Source organism: Beta vulgaris, chromosome 6, assembly GCF_026745355.1.
Source record: "Beta vulgaris subsp. vulgaris cultivar EL10 chromosome 6, EL10.2, whole genome shotgun sequence".
Taxonomy (NCBI): domain Eukaryota; kingdom Viridiplantae; phylum Streptophyta; class Magnoliopsida; order Caryophyllales; family Amaranthaceae; genus Beta; species Beta vulgaris.
The window spans coordinates 69436317-69461980 of record NC_079207.1 but is presented as its reverse complement, the minus strand read 5'-3'; the positions used below and the strand labels follow the sequence as shown (position 1 = coordinate 69461980).

General features: G+C 34.8%; 1 protein-coding gene and 1 non-coding gene across 2 annotated transcripts; one reads left to right on the top strand and one right to left on the bottom strand.

Moving 5' to 3' along the window:
- Positions 1 to 12804: 12804 nt before the first annotated feature.
- On the bottom strand, positions 12805 to 18646 carry LOC104897823 (transcription factor bHLH18). Its single transcript, XM_010684770.4, has 4 exons — positions 18562 to 18646; positions 18095 to 18478; positions 15699 to 16061; positions 12805 to 13214 (listed from the first exon to the last, which is right to left on the bottom strand). The coding sequence occupies exons 1-4, from the start codon at positions 18595 to 18597 to the stop codon at positions 13125 to 13127; spliced, it is 873 nt and encodes a 290-aa protein (XP_010683072.3). The 5' UTR covers positions 18598 to 18646; the 3' UTR covers positions 12805 to 13124.
- A 3475-nt stretch (positions 18647 to 22121) lies between these two features.
- On the top strand, positions 22122 to 22223 carry LOC125499184 (small nucleolar RNA R71). Its single transcript, XR_007275901.1, has one exon. It is a non-coding gene; the product is annotated as a small nucleolar RNA R71 (small nucleolar RNA).
- Positions 22224 to 25664: the final 3441 nt, after the last annotated feature.

Below are 25664 nucleotides of genomic sequence, written 5' to 3'. Positions count from 1 at the left end.
ACAACAACAACAACTCCGGTTTCAACATTCGTCCTTTTCTGGAAAAGGACAGACTGAATGGTGAAAATTTCCTTAATTGGGAAAGGACCTTAAGACTCGTTCTGAGGTTTGAGGGTCGAGAGGACGTCTTAGATACCCCGCTTCCTGTAATAACTGATGAATCAACTGACGCTGAAAAACGTCGTGCAAAACAGGCTAGTGATAAGTCTATACCAATCACTTGTTTGATGGTAGCAGCCATGGAGCCGAACCTCCAAAAGAGGTTCGAAACCAAGGATGCCTACACGATCATGCAAGAGCTGCGGGCCATGTTTAAAACTCAGGCCCGAGTTGAGCGGTATGAGACTAACAGGGAGATCCTTGAATGTCACTTGAAGCCGGGTCAAGCTGTTGGCCCCCATGTGTTCGAAATGATGGGTCTTTTTTGAAAACATGGAAAGACTTGGGTTCCCTTATAGGCTCGAGTTGGCTACTGACATCATTCTCCACTCACTACCTGAAAGTTTTAATCAGTTCAGAATGACCTACAATATGAATGAGTCTGAAAAGACTTTGCAAGAGCTGCATGGATTGTTGGTCAATGCTGAAAGGAACATCCCTAAGGTTGAACCAAAGAAAGAGGTTCTGTTGGTTCAAAAGGGAAAGGGTTTCAAAAAAAATGGGCAGGAAAGAAGGACAAAGGCAAGCAAGTTGCCACTGTCGCTGAAAAACCTAAGCCAACCGCCAAGCCCAAGGTTGCTGCGGAAAGCAAGTGCTTCCACTGTCACAAGATTGGACACTGGAAGAGGAACTGCCCGATATACTTGGAGGAAATAAAGAAGTCTGGGGCTTCTACTTCAGGTATATATGTTATAGAAATCAATTTACTTCTACTTCTTTATGGGTATTTGATACCGGTTGTGGTTCTCACATAGTTAATGATGTGCAGGGACTAAAAAGAAGTAGGAAGTTGGCAAAAGGCGAGGTAGAGCTACGCGTTGGAAATGGAGCACGAGTTGCTGCACTTGCCGTCGGGAGCTATAGTCTACACTTGCCATCTGGGCTTATTTTAGAATTAAATAATTGTTATTTCGTTCCTACAATAACTAAGAACATAATTTCGGTTTCAGTTTTGGATTCTGAAGGTTTTTGCTTTGAAATAAAGAACAAATGTTGTTCCATTTCTTACAATAATATGTTCTATGCCAGAGCTAATTTGATAAATGGTTTATATGTGCTTGATAAATCATTACAAGTCTATAACATAGATAGCAAGAAAAAGAAATCAAATGATTCTAACCTAACCTATATTTGGCATTGCCGAATGGGTCATATAAACCAAAAGCGCATTCACAAGTTACAAAAGGACGGTATAATTCCATCATTTGATTTCGAATCATTTGATGTATGTGAATCATGCTTAATGGGTAAGATGACAAAATCACCATTTACTGGAAAAGGTGAAAGGGCCAGCGATCTTTTAGGACTCATACATACAGATGTATGTGGTCCTATGAGCACAAAGGCAAGGGGAGGGTTTAATTACTTCATCACCTTCACTGATGATTTGAGTAGATATGGCTATATTTACTTAATGAAACATAAGTCGGAATCTTTTGATAGATTCAAAGAGTTCCAAAATGAAGTACAGAATCAACTTGGTAAGACAATAAAAGCACTACGATCCGATCGTGGTGGTGAATATTTGAGCCAAGAGTTTGATGATCATCTAAAGGATTGTGGAATTCTTTCACAATTAACTCCACCAGGAACACCACAGTTAAATGGTGTATCTGAAAGGAGGAATCGAACCTACTAGATATGGTTCGATCTATGATGAGTCTTGCTGATCTACCGATTTCTTTTTGGGGATACGCTCTCGAAACTGCTGCACACACACTAAATAAGTGCCCGTCAAAGGCTGTAGAAAAGACTCCATATGAGTTATGGAATGGAAAACCTCCAAACTTGTCTTTTCTAAAAATCTGGGGATGCGAGGTCTATGTAAAGCGGTTACTATCAGACAAACTCGCACCCAAGTCAGATAAATGTCTCTTTGTGGGATATCCAAAAGAGACAAGGGGTTATTACTTCTATAACCGTCAAGAGAACAAAGTGTTTGTTGCTCGTGATGGTGTCTTTCTTGAAAAGGAATTTGTTTCTAGAAAGACAAGTGGGAGTAAAATAACACTCGAAGAAATTCGAGATGAGCAACAACTGGACGTGGCTCACACCATGTCAGAGACGGCCCAACAAGACGAAAGTCATGTTGAGGAGATAACGTATTCAACGCATGAACCTCCTACCGTCCCATTCGAAGTTGAATCAAGCGAAAATCTTCAAACTGTTGAAGAGAACGTTTCTCTTGATGCTCAGACCCCGCGTAGGTCTAGTAGACCAAGGATTCCAAACAAAAGGTTGGTTGATTTCCTAATGACTGAGAATTCTGAAATTATGATTTTGGAAAATTCAGAACCTACTACCTACAAACAAGCTTTGACGAGCCCAGACTCTGAGAAATGGCTTGAGGCCATGAAATCCGAGTTAGACTCCATGTCTGAGAATAAAGTTTGGACACTAGTTGACTTGCCTGCTGGGGTTAACCCTATTGGATGCAAGTGGGTGTTCAAATTGAAAACAGACAAAGATGGAAATGTCTATGTCTACAAAGCAAGACTGGTTGCAAAAGGATTCAGACAAGTTCATGGTATAGACTATGATGAGACCTTTTCTCCAGTAGCAATGCTTAAATCAATTCGGATACTTTTAGCGATTGCTGCATTTTTCGATTACGAAATTTGGCAGATGGATGTCAAAACCGCATTCTTGAATGGGTTCTTGAATGAGGATGTGTACATGACACAACCTGAAGGTTTTGAAGATCCAGAAAATCCTAAAAGGGTTTGCAAGCTTCAGAGATCCATTTATGGATTGAAGCAGCATCTCGGAGCTGGAATCTTCGGTTTGATGAGGCAATCAAACAATTTGGTTTCATCAAAAGCGAAGAAGAGTCTTGTGTTTACAAGAAGTTTAGTGGGAGCAGCTTAGTCTTCTTGGTTCTGTATGTAGATGACATACTAATCATGGGAAACGACATACCAATGCTTGAGTCAGTCAAGGAATGGTTAAGAGTTGTTTCTCTATGAAGGACCTTGGAGAAGCTGAGTACATACTGGGAATTAAAATCCATAGAGATAGGTCTCGAAGGATGATTGGGCTGAGTCAAGAAACTTATATTGATAAGGTTCTTACAAGGTTCAACATGGAAAACTCGAAGAGAGGTTTCGTTCCCATGTCACATGGCATATCGCTTAGCAAGAGTCAGTGCCCGACTGAGCCTGATGAGTTAAAGCGAATGAGTAGCATTCCTTATGCTTCGGCTATAGGGTCTATTATGTATGCCATGATAAGTACTCGACCTGATGTTGCATATGCCTTGAGCATATGCAGCAGGTTCCAAGCAAATCCAGGAGAAGCACACTGGACTGCAGCTAAGAGCATCCTTAAGTACTTAAGGAGGACTAAAGGCATGTTCTTAGTATATGGGGGACAAAGTGAGTTGGTGTTGAAGGTTATATTGATGCAAACTTCCAATACGACAAAGATGATTACCGCTCTCAGTAGGTATTTCTGTTGTCTAAATGGAGTAGTAGTGAGCTGGAAGAGCTCAAAGCAAAGTTCATACGGATGAGAACGTGGCTGATCCGCTAACTAAACCACTACCTCAACCCAAGCATGAGTGTCACGCTAGGGCTATAGGCTTGAAGCAAATGTTAGAGTGGCTTTAGATTGTACTAGGTTTAGAGAAACTTATTACAATGTAAAGACATGGTTTTGCTATTTATGTTTATGATAATAAATTTTGTCTTATTTAATTTTGGTTTGGTATTAAATAAAATGTCCAAAATATATCTTGAATTCTATGGTTTTGTCAAATATGTGATTTGATGAATGAAACACCATAAGTGAACAGAATTCATAGAATATTAAAGTTCCTAATCTAAGTCATTAAACTGGACATAAATGACTTATTAAAGGGATTAGCATATAAGATTGATTGATAGCGCCGTTTCATGGGCTATGGAAACATAGAGATGTTTAATCAATCATATGGATATGTATAGTTGATACATAGTCGAACTTGACCTACTTAGAAGTTTAAACTTCGAAATTATATTAGTAGATTCCTGAGACATGAGTAGAACATTACTTTGCCCAATGATTAGTATAGCTTTGATACTGTCAAACGTCATGCCGTAAAAGGGGACTATAAAGGCAGCATTCAGGTTGTGCTAAAAGTTGAGTGGGAGTATTGGTTACTACAAGTTTGGAAAAGCCTCCTATATGAGATAGGATAGGTGTCTTGGCCCCTTGAAGAGTGAAAAATTGAAAATGCATGGCCGTGCTCAAATGATCATTCGATGATCATTTGTTGGACAATTTGAACTCGGATTCAAGGAATAATTTGAAAGCTAGTATGGATGACATAGAAATATGATCATACTATCACATAAAGACATTAAGAGATTAGAGGAATTAAAACATTGCACACTCGTCTCGGACAAGTGGGAGATTGAAGGATTTATGTCCTCGACTTAAATGCAATTACTAATATATATTGGATCGTATTATAGAGATAATAAGTTCGTTATATTGGGTCGTCTATACGTCTTGCTAGAGAAAGCTATAGAACTTCGGATTAGTAAATAAATAACCCGAAGCCCAATGTAACGGATCCTACAAGGTCACACATTAAACTTGGATCAACAAAAGAAACCTAGAGCCCAAAGGGCCCTAGGGTGGCCGGCCAAGAGATAGGAAAAGGGGAGAGAAATCTGACCTAAATACTTTTATATATTTGGGTTAGGCAGAAAAGAAAACAGTTAGTTTATTCTCTTATTATTTTCTCTCTCCTATTCTCTCTCTTAAAAAGTCACGTTATACTCCAAGAAACCAAAGAAGAAGTTTTTTCCTTTCCAACTAGCATTGGTGAGTGGATCTGTGTTGGTACTAAGTAGAGAATCACATCTGAGATTCTCAATCCGGTTCTTAAGTTTTGAAATCACCTACAAAGTTATTTCTAAATTGTATGTGATCCTTAATTGTATATGCATGTGATCCTGTTTTAAGTGCTTATGAATTTGATTCATGAAATTCCGCTTTATAGTACTTATATATTCCTGCAGTTTGTTTAAGAACTGGGTTTGTTCATGCTTCATTGTCATGAGCCTTTGCTTTTAGAATTGGTGCATCCATATTTGGGATGTAGGACAATAGTAATTAGTAAGGTAGTCACTCTTTAACCAAGTGATTGTGCAGTTTTGAGTAGCGGAGAAATTAGACTATTGGAGTACGCTTAAAGTGCATATTCCAATCTTACATAATGCACAATTAATATATTATGAATTATGAGAAAAGGTGGTCAATTAATCGCTGGGATTTGAGAATAGTACGGACAATACAACATTTATCCGGTGGTTAGTTAACCTATTAGAAATAGAAAATTAAAAACTTATTAAAATTGATGAGTTGGATTCCACTATACTTCCTCCGTTCCAAAATAAGTGAAACACTTGTCTCAAAAAGCTCTCACATAAATGAGAGAAGTGTTTCACTTATTTTGGAACGGAAGAAGTATTTATTTATTTCTATTTGTAGTGGGTTATTGACCCACTGGGTAGATGAAGTTTTTTCTCGAATAATACTGTATCCAATCAAATTTAATGTAATTATAATACTATATTCACAAAAGTTCTTAGATGCAATGATTAGACCATAACTAGTATTTGAGCTCGAGCATTACTCCGGGTTGGTATCGTTTTCCGAGTTTGATATGCATTTTTTTCCATTCCTATTAAAATATATTAAGGAAAATTAAACATTGAAAAGGTACAAATATAATAATATGGATGCTTAAAGCATGCATGATTAAAATTGGTTGAGATGGTAATTGTGTCATGTATAATATCAAGATCAGATCACGAGTTCAAATCTTGTTGCAAGGTAATTTTACTTTTGTTAATTGACATGACTTATGTACATATTGGACAATTCTAGTATAGTAACAGAGGTGCTACGTGACGTGTATACATTGTCTCGCACGCCTTTTAATATATTTCTATAGATTTATAGTGCAATAACTCATAAACTATTGCTTATTTTGTAAAAAAATTCAAATGACGCGAAAAAAAACAAAATGGCACCAAATTCATTTTTTATTTCATTATTTAGATAATTGATGTCATTTTTGTTGGAATTTATACCGGATTTGTGAGGTTTTCTTTACCTAATTATACCAATTAGGCAAGAACTCTTATATACTTCCTCCATTCTATAATAAGTGAAACATTTCTCTAAAAAAGCTCTCACATAAAAGAGAGAAGTGTTTCATTTATTATGAAACGAAGGAAGTATATTATATACATGCCTGATTCATAATGGTCTTCCGGAGAGGTGTAGAAGAAAATTCTTATAGATTTTTTTTAGACGTGGATTTACTGTTTTTTTTTAATCCATATGAGCCACGAAGGCGGTACACTGTTTATAAATCCTAGTGATTAGCATATTTTAGAAGATATATGGGATGTGATATCTACTTTGTCTTATTCCCAGTGAGTTAAGATGTGATATATATACTTCTTAATTTGGCAGTTGAAATTAAATTTCAACCAACTTTCTTGTACTATTCTTTGGAATTTGGGTACAATAATTCGAGGGAAAACTTGTGCTATACTACTATTTTTTTTTTTTTTGGCAGCAAGAACAAACAAAGAAATTACACAATATTATCCTTCCTAGTTTGAGTAGCTAATACATGACTTTCTCTTACTAAAACTCTATCTGCTTTGATAATTTCACAGCACCTAAATTTCTTACGAAAGAGCTCCATAATATCATGATTCATGACATATACTGACGAGCTGGAAGGGGACTACATTCTTTGCCAAAGCCTGCACTAGCACCAAAGAGTCAGTTAGAACCTTTATGTGCTCTATTCCACGAACATGCGCCTCATGTATGCCTCTTAACACAGCTAGGCCTTCACATTGCAATACTGAATTCGCTTTGACTCTATCACTACCTTTGAAGATCACTTCATTACCCCTCCTTGCCATCCAACCTATACCCACAGATGGGCAATCTTTCCTTACATCCTTTTTCCACGCCCCATCCACTGTGCTATACTACTATTGAACGACAATATATCCATGAGTATGCAAATAAAAGAGATAGGTTGGTACCGTTGGTTCATTAATGTGTGACAGTGTGAGTTCACTCGTTAATTTTGTACATAATGGTATTTATGTAAGCATTTTCTCCTATCACGAGCAAATTTCATAAAGTTTGGAAGGATGACTATATTGACTTAGAAGTGCCCTAGGTTTAGGAGCATCAACAATTCAACACCAAAGTTTTATGGGACCTAGGTAAAACGACAGAATAGGCCCTCTCGATTATTAGATGATCGAAAACTTATATTGTATATTTTGTTGGAACGTTTATAGTTAAATAGGCTTTAGGTTGTTTGGAATGGTCTTATGGAGGTTGGACAAAAGAAAGAAAACATGAGAAAGAGAAAGAGGGCTTGAGAAGCCCACGTCACGGGGTGCGACCCTACTGGTTGCGAGGTGCGATCTGTGCACCGTGTGATTTGCTTTTGTCTTTTTTGCTGCGAGTTTGATTTTGACGGTTTAAATCCATTGCTTTGAGATTGTTCGTTTTTGTCCGGTTTTAAGCGATTGAATAAGTATATTCTCACTCACTTAAGATAGAGACACATCATCATTAACCTCTCTAAGTTAATATAAGAAGATTAACTTCTTTTCAAATGGTGTGAATTCAAGAAATCAGTTTTTCATTTAATTTCCACAAAACAAACTTGCTTCCTTTCAGAGAAAATCTTGTACTTTTTCTTTCAAGTGTTCTTCAAAAACATGAAATTTTAATTGAAGAAATGAACTTTGTGGCTATGATTTATAAAATTATGATTATGCAGATTGATAACTCTTTCTAGATAGATTCGGGGGCCTCTGGACATGTGTGCAATAATAGGCACTTCTTCAAGTCTTTGGAAGAATTGGATGATGTCCCAATCTTATAATGGGGAATGATTATACGGTGAAGGCAAAAGGCATAGGCCAAGTAGAATTGTTGCTAACCCCATAAAAGATTTTAACTCTCCGTGATGTTGTTTATATACCGAAAGTTAGGAAGAATTATTTAGTGTCGGGGGGTCTCTTGAATAAGTTTAGTTTTAAAGTTGTATTTAAATTAGACAAGTTTATTATTTTTAATGGTGGTATTTATGTAGGACAAAAATATTATTATAATGGTATGTTTAAATATAGTATTAATGCAAATGATATTAGTTCTATTTACATGTTTGATGTTTCTTTTCTATGGCACAATCGATTATGTCATGTAAACTATCGTAGATTATATGATATGTCTAAGCTAGATTTGATACCTCCTTTCGATTTAAAGTTACAGAAGTGTAATACATGCATGTTAAATAAAATTAAAAAGAATCCTTGTCCTATTGTGACTAGACAATCGGTATTGCTAGAATTGGTGCTTAATGACTTGTGTGACTTTCATAGTTCACCTTCTTTAGGAAATAAAAAATATATAGTGACTTTTATTAATGATTATTCAAGATTTTTTTACATATATTTATTATTTAATAAAGATGAAGCACTAGAAGAGTTCAAGATCTTTAAGATCGAAGTGGAACTTCAACTTAATGAAAAGGTTAAAAGACTTTGGACGGATAGGGGAGGTGAATACTATAATCTTAGCTATTTTAGTTCTATTGGTGTAATTCATGAAACAACTGCACCATACTCACTCAAAGTAATGGTATAGTGGACAAAAAAATAGGGTTCTAAAAGAAATGGTTAATACCATGCTTTCTAATTCAGGTCTTAGTGACGGTTTTTGAGGTGATGCAATTCTAACTGCATGTTATATATGAAATCGAGTTCCTAATAAAAATAATAAGAGTACCCCTTATGAACTTTGGTGTAATAAAAAGCCCAATCTCAATTACCTTAACGTATGTAGTAGGGCAATCGTCAAATTGAAAACAATAGGTGAAAAAGGAATTGATTGCATTTTTATAGGCTACGCGGAACATAGCATGCATAGCTTATAGAAGTAAGGTTTTATGTCATTGAGCCCAATGATTTTGTCTCTATCCATACCGTGATAGAGTCAAGGGATGCAATATTTAATGAGACTCGATTTTCATCGATTCCAAGACCAAATGATATGATACCAAGTACTAGTTCCAATGTTGTGGATGAAATCAACAATGATCATAATACTACAATACTAGAAATTAAATAAAAGTAAAAAAATTAGAAAAGAGAAATCTTTTGGATCGGATTGTCAACTATATTTAGTTGAAGGGTCAAAAGAGTCAATAGTGACTCAAATTTCATATTGTTACAATATGGAGGAGGATCCTAGGATCTTTGATGAGGCTATGAAGTCTCATGATTCCGCCTCTTGGAAAGAGGCAATGAATGATGAAATGGATTCAGTAATAGGAAATCATACATGTGTTTTAGCTAATTTACCTTCCGGTTTTAAAACACTAGGTTGTAAGTGGACTTTTGTAAGGAAAAGGAAGATTGATGGAACCACACTAAAACATAAGTCCCGGTTAGTCGTCGATGGTTTTAGGCATATATAGTATCGATTACTTTGACACTTATGCTTCAGTTGCTAGAATAGCTACCATTAGCCTTTTAATAGCATTGGCTGCGGTTCATGGTCTAGTAATTCGCCAAATGGATGTCAAAACTGCCTTCCTTGATGGTGAATTAGAGGAGGAAGTGTTACATGAATCAACCTGAAGGTTTTGTAGTCAAAGGGACAAGAGACTAATGTTTGCAAACTAGTTAGATCTTTATTTGTATGATCTTAAGTAAGCACCTAAGCAATGGCATCAAAATTTGATGAAGTCATTTTGTCTAGTGGGTTCAAAATAAATCAGTCTGATAAGTCTGTACATAGTAAATTTGATTATAATGATGATGGAGTTATAATTTGCTTATATGTTGATGATATGCTTATCTTTGGGATTGATTTGGAACAAGTGGAAAGACCAAAGCCTTTATCTCTACTAGCTTCTCAATGAAAGATTTGGGTGAAGCAGATGTTATTCTAGGTATTAGAATAATGGGAGGTAAAAGGTCAATTTCTTTATTGCAATCTCATTACATTAAGAAAGTGATCAAGAGGTTTAATGAATCAAGCTTGATTTAAACTAACGGGTTACCTTGGCAAAGGAGGAAAAGAAATATCTATGAACTTCGGTTTTATTTCTCAACAAATAAACCCATACAACACGAGAATAATTATCAACAAGAGTCAAGAAATAAATAGCTCCACAAGAGGAAGGTACACTATATGGTCCCCACAAATCACAATGAATAAGTTCAAACAAACGACTAGCATTATGATCACTAACAGGAAAAACTATCACGTGTTTGTTTAGCAATAGGACAAACATCATATACTTTATTCAACTTCTTTCTATCATGACTAGAACAAATTTCAGGAATCATCTTCACAACCCTTTATGATGGATGGCCTAACCTTTAATGCCATAGATCAAATGTACTCAGAACGGGAACTCTCACTGCTTGCACCATAGCCACCTTGCGGAAGTAGTACATAAAGAAGGAGTGAATTAAATAGAACATTCATTGTTAGACAATAAATGAGATACATAAATCAGATGACACTGAAACTTAGGAACAAATAAAACATTACGCAAATAAGATGACCAGTGAGATGAATTTCTCCTTGCATAGTTGCAAATGTCGAGTAACCATTTGGAAGGCCAACTGAGCATGCCTCAATACTCTGGATATTTGTTAAATAAGTCATATCTCCAGTCATATGACGGGAAACCCCCATATCAATGATCCACTCCATACATGCCATGCATTCAGTACTTGTTGTTCATTGTTAATCATGTTCATGAGCACCTCCATCTGTACGAGTGTAAGACTAGCGAGAGGTGTGCCCCCTGCTTCGGAAGTTCCAAAACCACCATCACGCGCTACATTTTCGTGAGCCCCTGCACCACGTCTTGCCCCAATAGCAAGTGAAGGACCAGCAGCCCCGGTGTGGGACGAGCCAGCAACCCTACCACCAACATTGCTGATGCGTGATTACCTGCGTTACGTGCGGTAACAAATCATCATACCGAGTAGGTCTATCATGGATCTTGAAGCATCCACTCACCTCATTCCCACGTTGCTTGCAATGTGTGCACACAAGCTTAGACTTGTCAACTCGTTTGAAACGAGACTTTCCACGCTCAGATTGAGCGAGAAAAGTCTGAACACTCTCATGTGTTCGAGTGTCACACGAAGAAGCACGCGACTGTTCTTCTTGAACCAAAGTCTGATAAGCACGATTAATGTCTCTCACGGAATGCTGTGAAAGCTGCAGATTAGTCCGCACAACTCTATACTTCTTAACACCAAGGCTGATAAAAATTTGGTGAAATATTTTTTAGCCATGATCATAATGCAATCCCACACTCACACTTGCACTCACACGATGGAACTGATTTTAAACGAGCCAATTCATCATACAACCCCATATGTTTGGAGTAATATTCATCAATCTTCATAGTCTGGGTTTGCTTACAATCCGAAATCGCAGCCTGAATTTGTTGGATGCGAGGTCCATTTGCAACACAAAATCTCCGTTCAAGATACACCCACAATTCACGTGCATCATCATGTAAACGTATCGTTCCCCCGATCTTTGAGTTCATATGCCGCAACATCCAGGACACAATCATGGAATGAACGGTGTCCCAATCAAGTATTCCCATAGGTTTAGTGGGTTTGAGGACTGTTTCCTCAACAAACCCGAATTTTCTCCGCGCACAAAGCGAGAGTGTGATAGATCTCGCCCATGCCACATATTTGTCACCGGTGAAAGTGACGTGGGTAATTTGATTCCCCGGTTGATCACCAAAGCCTAAGTAAAAAGGAGAAGAAGGAGTGAAAGTCCACTCGACCATGGTTTCGGTGCTCCTTGCTTATCAAGCTGGTGAGGCTAAAATTGGCAGCACATGTCGATGACAACGTTTAGTCAAGAACACGGCTTTGGCAAAGTTATTAAAATCGCGATTCAAATCTTAAAATCTTACGATTTTACGATTCAAAATATGGTAGACGATTCGATTCGCGATTCTAGACGATTCTATACATTTCTGTTGACTAGCGAAAACCTCGCAAGTTTAAATCATGCTAACAAAGAAAATAAGAGATATATATTATTAGTTATTGCCAATATAGTGGGTAAACAACTATTTTTTCCAATTTTTAGGTCTTTTAACTTATAATTTTAGCATATTCAATGAAGATTGAGTGCAATATCTTGATTATACATTTTTGTAGAATCTTACGATTCTACGATTCGATTTTACGATTCGATTCTAAAAGTTGTTTTCGATTCAAAGTAGAATCTCGATTTTAACAACATTGGGCTTTGGTACCATGTCACAACTTGAGTTGAAGTTAGGGTTTAATGATTGTGTGTGTTGTCATTAATTATCATTAAAGAAGTATATATACAACCATAAATGTACACAACATACTAATACGACCAACTTAACTTAACAATACAAGGACCCATAATACAATATATAATACACAGTCCAACAAATTCCCCATCTTCGACAAAAAAAGCTAGTTTCGGTGTTATTTATGACACTCGCTGCATTCAAAATAATTCAGATATTTTGACTACTAGTGAAAATTGGTGGTGTTAGATGCGCCCGCGTCATATTTTGTGACGGTCTATGCAAATAATGTAATAAAGCTAAATAAAAAGGATACACATACACTTACACAGACTAGAGAGGTTTGAAAAGTCAAATAACACTTTTTTTAATCTATTACGGGTTTCATAATTTTGGCACGTGGTTATTTGAAAATAATTAAATTAACAAGCACTTTAACAACAAACAAAAAGTCGTACTTCTTTCCGCCATCTTTCAAGCAAAGATCCACCCTTGGATTGTAGAGCATTTGTGAGTGGGAAACAGTGAAATAAGAATTGACAAAGAAGAGATTTTGAACGGCAAGGATTTTCATATTCATTACTTTATTTTAAACATGTAGTGAAACTATATGTTGCTGGAGAACCTTTCCTATGTTTTTCACCAAATCATCCGTTGTCATGCAAGAATCATCACTCGCCTGCAATTTAAGTGAGGCATTTATTATGAAGAGCTATATATATAAAGGTAAAAATTGAATGAAAATATTGAGTAATATAGGTTATGAATAACAATTTTGAACATGTTACTTTGTTACGAGTTTATAAAAGAATACCATTTCAAGAATACTTATTATTAGGACTACATAAAATAGAAAAGTAATATTTCATCCGTCCCATAATATAGTGCTTGTTTGCTTTTTGTACGGTCTCCAAGATATAACTTTGACCTTCAATATCTTCAATTTCGTATTAATTAAAAATATAAAAAGTTGATATTATGAAAGTACACGTTGAGGCGAACCTAACAAGATCATACATGATTATGTTTTTTTTTTGTCTATATTAATGAGAATATTTGGTCAATGATTTTAAAGTTTGACCTTAAAAAGAGAGAAACAAACATTATATTATAAGATGGAAAAAGTATTATAACTAATTAATCAAAAGCTCTTACTTTGAGCAAAGAGCATCTTCCATCTATTATGATATTCCCCACTAGAAGAGGGAAAGACACATTTCGCAGTTTTTTTTAGGTGAAGTTACAAAACTGAAATTCAGCTTCCATTATCTTTAGGAAAATTTGTCGAAAATAATCTTTTAAATACTATTTTTTGCGAGAAACAACCTTTTAAAAAAAATATGGCAAAAGAAGACCTTAAGAAGAAAATATTTAGCAAGGAATAACCTCGACCCATTTTCTGACATTGACCAAGCATTTTTCAGTGTTGACTCGTTAAAACAAAACATGTGGTGCGCACGTAAACTGTATCTCTTATGTTTCAACCCTGTTTGACTCCATTTTTCAACATTGAGCAACTATTGTCCATGTTGACTTCATCAGTATATGAAGAGAAATCGAGTTAAGAAATGTGGTTTACGTGCCTTGCCATGTTTGATTTTAATGAATCAAAGCCCCAAAATACTTGATCAATGCCCAGAAAAATGAGTCAAGGTTGTTCCTCGCAAAAAATATATTTTTAAGGTCCTATTTTGTCAGACTTTTTTTAAAAGGTTGTTTTTCCAAAAACTTGTATTTAAAAGGTTGTTTCTGACAAATTTTCCTCATCTTTAATATAATATTACTTTCTCCGTGTTAAATTAGTTGTGACACTTTTCACGCACGTCAATACAAAACTTTGATGACATATATCTCTAATTTTGTATTTGTAAAAATTATTAAAGCTATATATTAAAAAATATATATATTAAGAAGAATCTAACAAGATCCCACATGACTATATTTCATTCACATATAAATCACAAACAATGGTCAAAGTGAAATTTATGAATAGTGTAAAATGTCAAAGTGTCAAATTTAATTTAAAACGAAAGGAGTAACATCATCTAGTATGTTTAGAAATTGTGGTATCTTACTGGCCTATCTTGTATAAGCAGTTGTAATAATGGTGATGACAACAGTAAATTTACATGTATTTTAATAATGATATTAATATAATTTTGTGTTTGTCTTCTTAAATTTTCATCAAATTTATATATGCCGATTATCGCCAACTTAGATTTGAAGAAACATAAACATAGACATTGCCATGAGACTTTCTATGCAAAAAATCATATAAATCTGTTACCATTATCATAAAATATCGCCCTTGTAAAACTTCTAGATAATTTTATCATATTTATAAAAGAGAAATTTGACAAATTATATGGCAGAAGAGCGAAATATATTTACGCTTTCATTTTCAAATTATACGCCACAGGTGAATTTTCAGGTCAAATTAATTAGACCATATTTTAATGTTATTGTGAACACTACTTCTATGTTTTTTTTTTTTTTTGTGTTTAAAGAGTCACAAGGACAAGTGATGAGAATTGATCTCAGAACCAGGAATGAAGCTTTAACCAACTGAGCTATCTCTCACTCTCAACACTAACTCTATGTACAAATTATAAAATAATTATTATGGAGTATACTTGTTGGGATAGATTATCTACAACAATTGCACCAAAAATATTGGAGAAATCATATCACAGTAAAAATTAATAAAAAGAAAAGAGGTTTTGGGGAAAGAATATTATTTTAAAAAATAATTAGTGGTGAATATTTACCATACAATTTCACAGCAATTGCATAAGAAAATTTGAAAAATTAGTGTAAAAGTATGTGTTTGAGAATGTAATGGCTAATGGGACAAGCTAGGTTTCACCCCCTTTTTTTTTTTTTGTTATTTCTACACTCTCATTCTAATGCACATTCCTTGTCCAATAACATCTTTATTTGTTTGTAGAAATCATATCATAAAAATACAAATTGACATATTTTTACAAATCAACATATTGTTTCTTATATATTGATGATCATCTTTATGGCAAAGTTTCGACTCTATAAACAGCGTATTCCTTTTTAGAAATATAAAAAAAAGAGCGAATTAACAAATATGAATTATCTACATGCAAATAAAAAGATGATGGTGAAAGTGATAAACTCATAAAAGTAAGCATACCTGAGCAACAATTGTGATATCAACGGCATAGCTCCCAAATGGCACTGTTTGAAAGTTTAAAGTTGTTAAATTAAGCTTCCTTATTTCCTCTACAATTTTGCGAATGAGACCATCTTTTTTTAATGAGTGAATTCTGATGAGGAAATTGTTGCTCAAAATCCTGGCTTCAATATCAAAAAGATCATTAGGATTGATAGTTTTACTGAAGCATTTATCTTCTCTAGGTTGTTGGTTTTGCATCTTATTAACAAGATAAACTGACTCTACTGTTCTCTTTGTTGTCTGCTGCTCCAACAATTTAGCTCGCTCTTCAAGTTGTTTTAAGTATTCAGCTGCATCAGATAGGATAGAGGCCTTGTCCATCTGCAATGTTCAACAATAATTATATACTGCCTCCGTTTCTTCTTAATAGTTACACTTTACTTTTCACGTTTGGTAATGTAAATATTTGAATGTTAATATCTCTAAATTTGTGTTTGTAAAAATTATAAAAAGTTGATATTTTAAAAGTATATATCGAGATGACTGTATATTAACGTTCAAACATAAATTTGTGAATAGCGTCAATACGAATTAGTATTGTGCAAGTTTTAGACTATGTTAAGAATCAAGGTTGATGACCTAATTTGCTGGAGGCTCCCATTCCACCCTTGCGACGAGGGTTCAATCCTTGCCCCTTTCAAAGCGGGATCCCCAATTTCTCCCTACTTGTGCAGGCGACGTTCATCATACCTTAAAAAAAAGTCTCAGACTATGTTGGTGGTGAGTTGTTGAATAAGAAGTGTGTGGCTATCAATTATCAGTCAAGCTGGAATTGCTGATCATGTGAATAAAGGGTATGGGATGTTTTCAGCAGTTCTAAATGTTCAGGCTAACATCTTCCCGGATCTAGCTCAGCTCATTTCTCTCAAACAGTATCACAACCTGATCTTCAGACTGGAACGATTATTACATGGTACTCAGACGTCTTAATTACCATCAGCCTACCTTATGTAAGCCAGCAGCCTATTTGATGCAAACCTGCTGCCTGCTTAGCATGCATCAATACTGCAGCATCTACATGGACTTATGTCAAAGTTCAAAACTATAGCACATTTTGAAGTCTTGAAATAGCTTATGTCCTTGATACACATGCTTCTGAAACCTTTTTCAAGCACGAGAAGAAAATCTCATGGGATTCATCCAGGGGTCGTAGGATACAATTGGAAAGCATACTCATGAAAATGGAATTGGAATATGGTGGGAAATGAAAGACTTTGGAGCTATTTTGGGTTGAGCCTGAAATATACTTCTTCCATTTAGAAATAGTTGCACTGTTTGCATAGTATTTACTATTTACATTGTTACACTTTGACTGTCTTTGGTGATTTATATTGTACAAGAAATATGGTGATGTAGAATCTTGTTAGATGCGTCTCAACATATATTTTTTTAATATCAACTTTTAATAATTTTTATTATTGATAATCAAATATATGAATGGTTGAAAACATACATCGACAAGTATGTGAAAACATGAAAAGGTGCAATTATTTCTAAACGGAGGAAGTATATATAAAACAATTTGTAGTAGACATTTTAAGCCAGTGTAGAGAGTCCTGAATAAATCATTTGTAGTTGGCATATTGTAGAAAAAGGGAGCATTTAGAGTTATTTGAGTGTTGAATAAGCAAAGTTATATAAAACAAAATTTAGTATTAGGTCATAGTAGAGGATCCCAACCAATCATAAGCTAGTCATCTCAAGGTTGCCCGAAATCCTTGTCAATGTCTTTGATAGAAATTGTTTCTGGGTTTAAAAAAGTCCCTAAAGAATAGATAGCAGGTTATAATACATGTTTTGGGCTCTTCTCATGTCCAAAGAAGAAAACCGCATGAAATTAATTCTAGGATTGTCATAGCAGACCGACCATTTGAAAGCATATCCATACGGAGTCCGATCCATAGTCTTAGCTTTTACTTACTTGGAATCTGCAAGTTCTCTGATACATATTTTTCACCTTTTATATCTTTATGATTTCACATTAAAAAAGATATGAATTAAACCCTAAGCGTCGATTACAAAAAGTTAAAAAGGGAAACAATAAGCAATTACGAAGTGTAATAACACGTATCGATGCATAATATTGTCATAATTAAGTTAGTAACCATTTAAATAAATATATAGTTAGCCTTAGGGCTTAAAAATTTGTGTAGATTTAATATGTTAAATATATACTTTAAATAATCAAATCTAATAACATCTCATATGAATATAAATTTTGTGTATGTAAGTTAATAAATATGGTCAATATTCTCTAATTCTTTGATCAAAAACAGGAAAAAATTAGTAGAATTTACAAAAACAAAGAAAGTATGATAGAAATACCTACCTAATAAGAAGCTTAAGATGTATACCTTTTTCATACCAGCAGGAATTAGGGAAGAGAGAGCAAGAAACCCTTGAGACATTTTCTCCCTACGCCTTCTCTCTGCAACAACATGTTCAGTAGGAGTACAAGTTGATCCAACTCTTTTGCTCCGATTTTTGACTTTCTTCTTAGATATAACTTCAGACTTTGCTTCAAATTCAGAGCTCTCAAATGATATAAGCTTCCCAGAAGAACTCCAATTACTACTATTAATACTTGATTTCTTGGCTTCAGAAACTGACTTATTTGTAGCAAAGATGCTATAATCTGTGAAGGGTTGAAAGATTTCATCGTTGAATCCATCATCGTTGTTATGAGAATTCATCATCATATGACAATGATGCATTAGAGTTTCTGGATCTTCATTTGCCTACAAAGTTAGAAATTTTCATATTTAATCTTTGTTGTCATTTAATTTAGAATTTTTAGGAAAAATTAGGTTAGAAAACTTACTAGATCAGCTAACCATTCTCCTGAAGACATTTCCATGAATTTGCTAAAAACTAAACTGCATCAACTAAAAAAAGTTAGAAATTGTCTTCTCTCAAGGTGCACATGTAATAGAATAAACAATACATTTAAATCATTTTAACTTTTGAGTATTGAAAACTTACGTTAAGAGGATCTCGAGGCTTGATTTAGGGCGTGTTTGACAATTAGAGTTTTGGAGCAAAAAGAGAAGTTTGGACCACTTTTAGAGTTTTGGCTAGTCAAAAACTTTAAAAATGTTTGGTAAAAGAGAGTACGTTTTAGAGAGAGTTTTGGAATGAAAACTCTCAAAATAAAAAAGCTCATATTAGGAGCTTTTTCTTTAGAGCCTAGAGGATTAGGTATAAATATATTTAATGACTTTTTTGCCTCTAATAATAACACTATATATATGTATTAAAATGTCTATAAATGTCATTTTACATAAACAAATAACAATAAGCTTTTAGTAATCAGTTAATTTTTACCAAACACATTAGTAAAAAGAGTTGTCAAATCAGCAGTCAAATATGCTGAACAAAAAGTTAAAACTCTAACAACAAACTCTAAACTCTAACCGCTAAACTCTAAACTCTATTTGCCAAACAGGCCTAACCATTTTCCTACCTTTTTTTGGTTCAAAAAAATGATTTCGAGGTTGTAGCAATAGAATAAAAAGGGTGAGGTGTGAATGTTTAGGCGTACCTTTGAAACATATGTCAAGTTTAGTTCATTACTTGTTGGGTTGTTGAAGGAAATAGTGCATGTTATATTATAATCTTATCTACAATCTGGAATTTTATATACTATTGGAGATACTTTAAATAAAACATGTGGGTTACTCGGTTGTTATGCCTACTAATTAAGCGTGTTTTGAGAAAAGTCGTCGTATTGCTTGATCATTCAAAGCGGAGATTATCAAATATTTCGAAGTGGAGAACAGTAGTTCTTCAGATATACTTACATGGGTCGTAAAAAACTTCTAGCTATAAATTTTTTGCTTCTGTTTTCCTTTCTGCATGAACAATTTAGCTAATAGAGTTGACTGTTGATTTTAGTGGTGAAGGTCTACCACGTTTTGTTTCTGTGTAGAGACGTTTTATTATTGTAGATATGGGAACGTCTTATTATATTTATGGCTGACATATATAGCGCTGTCATAAGGCCCATAACCAGACTATGAGACCAATGATAAACATCTATATGCTATTCTGCTAGATGCTGATAAATATTATTATTATTATTGTACTTTATCATTATAATATTAATAATAATAACAATAATAAGAGTAATATTAATAACAAAAATAATAATTAAAACATTAAATTGAATTGAATCGAGAAGCGAGTTGAACCGATGAACTGAAAATAAGTCCAAAAGAACAAGACGACACTAGATGTTTTATTTAGGAATATTAGCTTTTCAAATTAGTAATACCTATTTAAAGAAACGATCAAACAAGTATAATGTTTTGTTCTCGATTTTCAATACATACTTATACTTTTGTTGGAAGTGAACTTCACTTCAAAATGTAAACATTAAGAATCAAGAGTTTAATGAAATCTATTAGCATTCATGAGTCTAAGAGAAGAAAGTTTGAGTTGAGGTAGGTAGCTCAAATGGCGGCTCCTCCTTATATTTTCATTTGTAAATGTGTTTGTTAGCTATTACAAGCTGATCTACGTAGCTTTTTAAGGGTAAAATGAGGGCATCACTAATTTCTAAAAGGGTCCTCACATGATCCAAGACACCTTAATACTAAACATGTGCAACTCACATGTTAGTCTAGTGACACTGCTTATACACAGCTATTGGTGATTTACACAAAAAGAACAAAATTAAAATTACACACACATGAAATTATAGTGGTGGTTTATAATCCACCTCTTCTTTTATTATTAAAAAAAAAAATTTATAAATGTTTTCCTTTCTATCAATTGCATAAATATACCTCGCTATTTTACCTTTTTATTTATAGAACTTACAAGATCTCTTAGTATTACTAAAATATTTAAATTATTACAAGACTTTTATAATAATTAATTAGGATACAATATGATAATAGAATAATTAAGTTACTACCTAAACTTTTAAACATAATATATTCTAATATTATTAAACTTGTTTAAACACAAAGACTTCTTATTACATAATACTTCTCTACTAATGATATTGACTTCTACATTCTAATTAATATTGCTGGACTTTTTGGATTGCAACCCAAGAACTAGGGGTGTAAACGAGACAAAACAATTTGCGAGTTACTCAACATCGACTCACTCAGGATTCAACTCGAATGAGATCGTAACTAGATCTCGGCAAGTTTATTTGAGCAACTTGGAACTCGACATAAAAACTTGTGAAAAATTAAAATACCTTCAAACACTATCAAAAAGCAAGATGCTTATGTACAACATATCTTTTACCTTAAGGGTGCTTATAAAAACAAGATATTGTGAGCTACTCCAAATCGACTCAGTAAAAAATCGATCAAAAATATATCCGAGTGAGCTCGACTCAAAATGCTAATAAAGAATCGAATTGAGCTATCTCCAAACTTCATTCACACCATTGAATTTACATCCTTACCAACAACTTTTATTTACAAACTAACTAAAAGGAATAAGGTGGATGATGATGGTGATATATGGGATAAAATTAGAGTGGAGTAGTTATTGCTAATTATAAGGGGCTCGTCGTTTCTCAAACCACTCATGAGAGTGATTGCATTAACACTTTCTCTGGGATGGACAGACTGGCTAGACAAAGAACCAGACTATCTAGTAGAGGGCAAACTTGCCAACTGAGCTATTTATGACTCTAACAACTTATTATGAGCACACAATTTCTCAAACTGAGACCTAGTATCTGCTTGAAAGAATACCCTTCTACATCTCCAACATGAGACTTTTGAGTTCGCAATAGCTAGGTGTGAATGTTGCTGTTGAAACTGATTTCTCTTAAATCTAGCAGGAGCTTGTTGTTGTGTTTGATACTGCTGAAACTGAGGTTGTGGTATGTACTGTTGTTGCTGCTGAAGCTGCGGATAATGTTGTTGTTGCAGATTCAAAATATTATTGCTCCTATATGACAGATTTGGATTATCTCACATCCCAAGATTGTATGTATATGTCTGCACTATCTGACTAGAAGGTAGGAGAGCAGGTAACTCATGAGAGTTGTGTCCAGCTATCCCACAAGCGTCACATATGATAGCATTGTATCCAGAAGCACTAACCATAGCATTTGACAATTACACTCATGTGGGAGGAGGGTTCATTATCACCAAATTTGAAAGAATCGATCTTCTGAATTAAAGCATCTAATTGTTCTGAATTAGGGAGTAGGTCTCAAAATCATGATTGCCTCCTTTCTTCACAGAAGAGCGAATAATGGACGCTTGATTAGAAGTAAGTTTCTTTAGAAGAATATACCATTCATCAATGCCTTTATCGATGAAAAACCCACAAGAGGCTTCATCAATTACCCATCGCGTGTCTGCATCAACTCTGATGTAGAAGATCTGACACAAACACTACTTGTCAAAATCGTGATGAGGACAAAGGATTTGGAGTTGAATCTTTCCCAAGCTTCATAGAATGACTCTCCAGGATCTTGGGTGAAAGCCACGATCTCATGACGCATATCTGCTTGTGCTTCTTTGTGTCTTCAGAAGGTAACCCAACAATTGATTGTTTTGAACCATGTTTAGCACAATAGACTTGATTTTAAAAATTACAGCAGAGATAGTAGGCACCCGAATATCAGTGGGTACATTATCAGGGGATGATTGTGCATAATCCGTGAAGGTTCGGACATCAATCACACCCATTGTGAGAGAAATAGGGGTGCAGGGAACTCTTGCTGCGGTGATGATGGTGGAGTAGGTGACTTTTGAGAAGGTGTCCATGCAGACAACTTTGCTTAGCTTGCTTAGTTTTCTTTCTGAGTGTACTAGCAGTCTTTTCAATCTCATGATAAAATATATGGAATTAGATTTGGGGATTTTAGTTTCATGCATCTCATACACTAAAAACACTAAAACAGACGTGAGATGCTCAGAAGAACAAGTGTTCTTCAGAGTAAGTTAGTGTAATACTATAATTCAGATAGAGTAGAAATAATAAGCCTCCCCTGCAACGGCCCCAAAATTTGACATGCTAAAGTCGTATTAATTACCTAATTGAAAAATAACTTATGGTCCACTAAATAATATTCAGGGAAGTCAGGATCGAATCCTCAGGGAGATACATATATCATAATGTCTGAACTCTAATATTTATTAACTAAATCAGATGAAAATGGAGTTGGTTTACTAAACTAATTGAAAATAATGAAGGAAAAATTGATTTAATCAGTCCCAACTTTGGATGTCCTGACAAAAAAAGTCCCAACTTATGTTTTTTATTGTTCAGTCCCAACTTTTGGGGATACTTTAATTTACATATGTTGTTCAGATTCACAAGTTACCTGCTAAGCCTGTTAAAAAAATTAACCCCTTATTTTCTTTTTTCTTTTTGAATTTTTATACTTAACTACTCTTTCTGTATCTCTCACCTCCCTCCTCATTGCCCCCTCCACTGCCATTACCGTCCACACTCTCTCCCCTACCATTACCGTCCCCACTCTCTCCCCTGCCAGACTGCCACCCCCTCCTCTTGCCACTTCATTTCTCTGGTTCACATCTCACAAACCCAGCAAAATAGAAAGAGAGAGAAAGAGAAAACAAAGAAAAAAAACCAGTACCAACGAACAAGATTCTCATCAAACATTAAGAACAAATTGAACAACAAGTACAACAACAATAAATTGAACAACAAGAACAACAACAACAACAACAACAAATTGAACAATAAGAACAACAACAAAAGGAGGAAGAAGAAGTTATTCTATGGCAACAAAAAGTCCAAAATCGAGAAAGAAGAAGTCATTAGCAGTAATAATTTGGTGAAGTTAACTTCTTGTTTTCTCTCTCCTCGTTTAGTCCTTCCTTTGCTTCAACAAATTACACAAAACTTGTTATTGCTTCAACAAATTACACAAACTTGTTATTGCTTCATACAAATCAAAAATTTCCAGACCCATTTGATTCATACGCCCAAACTCTAAAACTCTTTTCCATTCCCTCATTTTTCAATCATTTAAAACCGATTTCAGCAAAGAAATCGCAGGAGAAGGCAATCAAGCCAACATCTTTGCGTTGTATTAATATAGGGGAGACCTGAATTCAGTTGAACTGTGTGAGCTTGTTTCCAAAAGTAGCAAGTAAATACTGTGGTTTTCAGTAAATTTCAATCATTGACTTACTGTACGAAAATTGTAAAAAAGGGAGGTAAAAGATGAAAGCTTTGAAGTGAAGAGAGAGAATGCATTTCAACAAGTGGAGAGTGGAGTAACGAGTGAGGGCGGGTTTTACAGTGAAGGTGATTTGGTGGGGAGTGAATGTGGGAGTGCGTGAAAACTGGGTTAATTAGAGGGAGTAATTTGGTGGCGGGGGAGTGGTGACAGTTAGGGGAGGCGGGTAGAGGACTGGAAGGTTAGAAGGGGAGTCGGGTAGCGAGGTGGAAGGCTAGAAGGGGAGGAGGAAGGAGCACTAAAGGAAGGAAGGAAGGAGAGAGGAAAGCATAGAAATAAATTAGAAAATAAAAAGAACAAAAATTAGTAATATTTACCTGCTACAGCAACCTGCTGGGACTACCATTGTAAAATATCCCCCAAAATTGAGATTGAATAATAAAAACGAATATTGGGACTATTTTTGTCAGAACGTCCAAAGTTGGGACTGATTAAATCAATTTTTCCAGTAATCAAAGCAATATATCAAAAATGGAGAGATTAGGGAAAAGGTTCATTATTATGCATGCAATTCAGGATATCAAGAATGACTCAAGAAACTCAATAAATCAATCTAACTAGGGCGCATGTAATTTCTCCCAAACATTACCTCCCTCGAAGCTCACTAAGCCGCTCTTGTCATAGATCACTAAGCCTACTATTGAGAGCCTATACAAAATTCTACCTGTCGGTTATAACTTTGTATTGCAACAATAATCAACAAAGTTGGCCAAACTTGTAGATTAACACAATTAATTCAATAGCAATAATTTAACAAATCAACGAATTAAATAATCATTCAATAAATCCCTCATATGCATACATAGACCCCCCCCCAAAAAAAAAAAAAATAGAAAGTAGACTACTCACTCATAATTTGGAAAACCATAATCATAATTAAATTTACAGACATGATGGCACGATTATTAAGGAAGAAAATAGAGAATATTAAAGGATGAGAGACAACTAAAAATTGAAGAACAAATCTTGAAAAAATAATACTCTATTGAAATCTTCAATGTGCTTGCAAAGTAGAATAACTTAAGGTTCTTGAGAGAATAAAAGTGTTTAGAAAACTTATAAACTGAATAATAAGGTCAAAACATGGTTTTTGTGTACTTAAAAGGGAAGTGTTTATATTAAAATCACAACATGCGTAACACGTGCTTCAAAACGCATAAAAATCTCACTGCCTGGGAATCCAGGGCGGATTGGCGGTTGTCATGTCATTTTTTGTAGAAGTGAAACAGCGCCCCGACAGATTCGCCCGACCGGGGCCGCAACAAGATATTTATTTTCTTCCAATATTCTCCAAAGATGAAATTTGGCTAAGTAAAGGCGCTCGGGCTGCCGGGGCGGATTCCCCCCGGTAGGGCGGTCATCGGCCTGCACAATTCTTATCTTCAAAACACCATAACTTCTTCGTTATTAATCAGAATTAGGCAAGTAATCATTAGTTGGAAAGCTCTTGAAGTGTATAACCCAATTGAAACAACTGCATTTGGATTTTTAGAAATCGAGTTTTCATTAAAAGAGCTGACAAGAGTCATTTTTCTACTTCTTTCACTATTCGTTTTGCTTCAAAAATCTTCCAACTCAATGCGCGTGCTCTCAAAAGTACATCATCTCATGTAGTGGTATAAATGAGTAGGAAATGCACCCAAATATGCTAATACCTACAATAGTAAACCTGAAACTACGAACACACTACAAGGAGCAAATTAGTACTAAAAGTGGTTCCAAAGTGCGCAATA